This window comes from Volvox carteri, assembly GCF_000143455.1.
Source record: "Volvox carteri f. nagariensis unplaced genomic scaffold VOLCAscaffold_17, whole genome shotgun sequence".
Taxonomy (NCBI): Eukaryota; Viridiplantae; Chlorophyta; class Chlorophyceae; order Chlamydomonadales; family Volvocaceae; genus Volvox; species Volvox carteri.
In genome coordinates, this window is record NW_003307560.1 from 450458 (window position 1) to 452270 (window position 1813).

At 55.5% G+C, this 1813-nt stretch overlaps 1 protein-coding gene across 1 annotated transcript in view; it reads left to right on the top strand.

Moving 5' to 3' along the window:
* Positions 1-757: 757 nt before the first annotated feature.
* Positions 758-1813, top strand: part of VOLCADRAFT_104576 (uncharacterized protein) — a gene marked incomplete at its 5' end in the record, with an annotated part of 4907 nt that continues 3851 nt past the window's right edge. Inside the window, one exon of the mRNA XM_002950006.1 lies at positions 758-1445. Coding sequence (XP_002950052.1) covers positions 758-1445 — 688 coding nt within the window. The remainder of the gene's footprint in view (positions 1446-1813) is intronic.

Here is a 1813-nt window from a genome sequence, read left to right on the forward strand (position 1 = left end):
TCCGGACTCCTCCCAGCCTTTTCACTGCACCAACTGTGCCAACTGGGTTTGGTAGTCGGTCACATGCATATCGGCACCAGTGCAAAGACAGGGGGTGGAGTATGGCCGCCGCCGCGCCTGCGGTTGAGACTAATGCACCTCCCACATGTTTTAGCTAGTTACATCAACAATGCTGTGCCTGTGGGACGGTGCGAGCTGGTGACTTAACTTGTCATGCTTGAACACAGCAGGAGAGAATCTTTGCTAATTAAACCTTAAATACATGCCTTAAGTATGTAACATATGGCTTTCAAATTAACAACAGGGTGTAAGGGAGCTGACCGAGTAAGGCTTGGCAACAGGCCAAAAGGAAGTTGCCCTGCTAGCTGGCATATACTGATCTTTTGCGTTGGATAAGTGCAGCTAAGCCTAAGGGCTTTGTTTACGGCCGCGCCTGAATGCATATCAAGTCACTGCAAGTGGCTGAAATTGTAGCTTAGATGCGGCAGGAGCAAAGCGAGTATAGCCTCTAAGCTAGGTTATGTACGGCAGCCGTATGGCTTGCTGAGAATTCGAATTTACTATTTCAGCTGACAGCTCCATAGTTCCGGCATTCTGCCTACACTATTGGAGCTTATTATTATTGTTGCTCTCACTTTTTTCCAAGACCTTACCGACTACCCTCAAGCCTCATCGACGCTCTACCACAACGAATCGACATCGCCGCGGACCTGCCACTCTCCGAGGAACAACCAGGAGCTCCGTCACAAATCAAAAAATGACGGGTAAGAGGACAAAGGCAACGGGAGATAACCTGGTCAACGCAGGAGCGGCCGAAGCAGCCGGCGAAGGGGGATCGGGCCAGATGCTGCCAGCCAACCAAAACGACATAGAAGCCGCCAGGGATACTTTGAGCGGGAACATAGACCAGCCGACTCTTCACCAGCTGCTGCTGGGCGTCCTGTCAGCAGCGCAGGCCAACGCCCCAAAAGCGCCAGCCAGGGATCCCCAGACAGCACCGCCTCGGGATCGCTCTCCTGACGTTGTCATCACAAAAGACGTGACCATCATGCCATCCGCAAGAGAACAGCTAGCAGCAATAAGGACGGAAGTTCAAGCGAATGACGCACCGAAGCTGACAGCCCCACACGAGCAGCGGGAGCAGCTCGACGAAGGAACGCTAATGCTGCTAGAGACCGCCATCACCGCGCTGGATGCGAACGAACCCCAGCTGGCCGTCGCGGGAGAATGCCTCAAGATCGCTCACCGCCGCCTTAAGTGCTACTCCGTTGCTCTGGCCAAGGCGGCCCCAGGAGCCAACGGTAATTTCACGGCCCCCTACGAAATCTGGCACGGCAGGCGGCGCAACTTCACCAAGCCCGAGTTCAAACCAGAGGCCATAGATAAGGGCGACATAGAGAGTGCATTAGCTAAAACGCGCAAGTCGGTGGCGGCGGACAGGGACGGTCAGGCCGGGTCCCTCTGGCGAGGGAGAGACCGGCAGGGTGGAGTGCGGGATTCGTTTGGTAGTGCACGCCGGAACGACCGCAGCCGCTATGACCGCTACGACCGGCGCAGCCAGCGTGACCGAAGCCGCTCTCGCAGCCCGGCTAAGCGTGGCTGATTAGGATTCTGTTGGGCTTTGTGTTTGCTTGACTCTGGCACTGCACCGATCCTACCCCCCTCCTTTTTTCTTAAGCTCGCTCAGTGGCCCCTCCGTGCAGTTCGCGGTCGTTGTTGTTGCAGGGGCCCACAAGTCCGACAAACATTATTGGGTTGGAACGGAGTATGCTTTGGCCCAGTCTTGACAAGACTTGTTATGGGGGATCCTCAG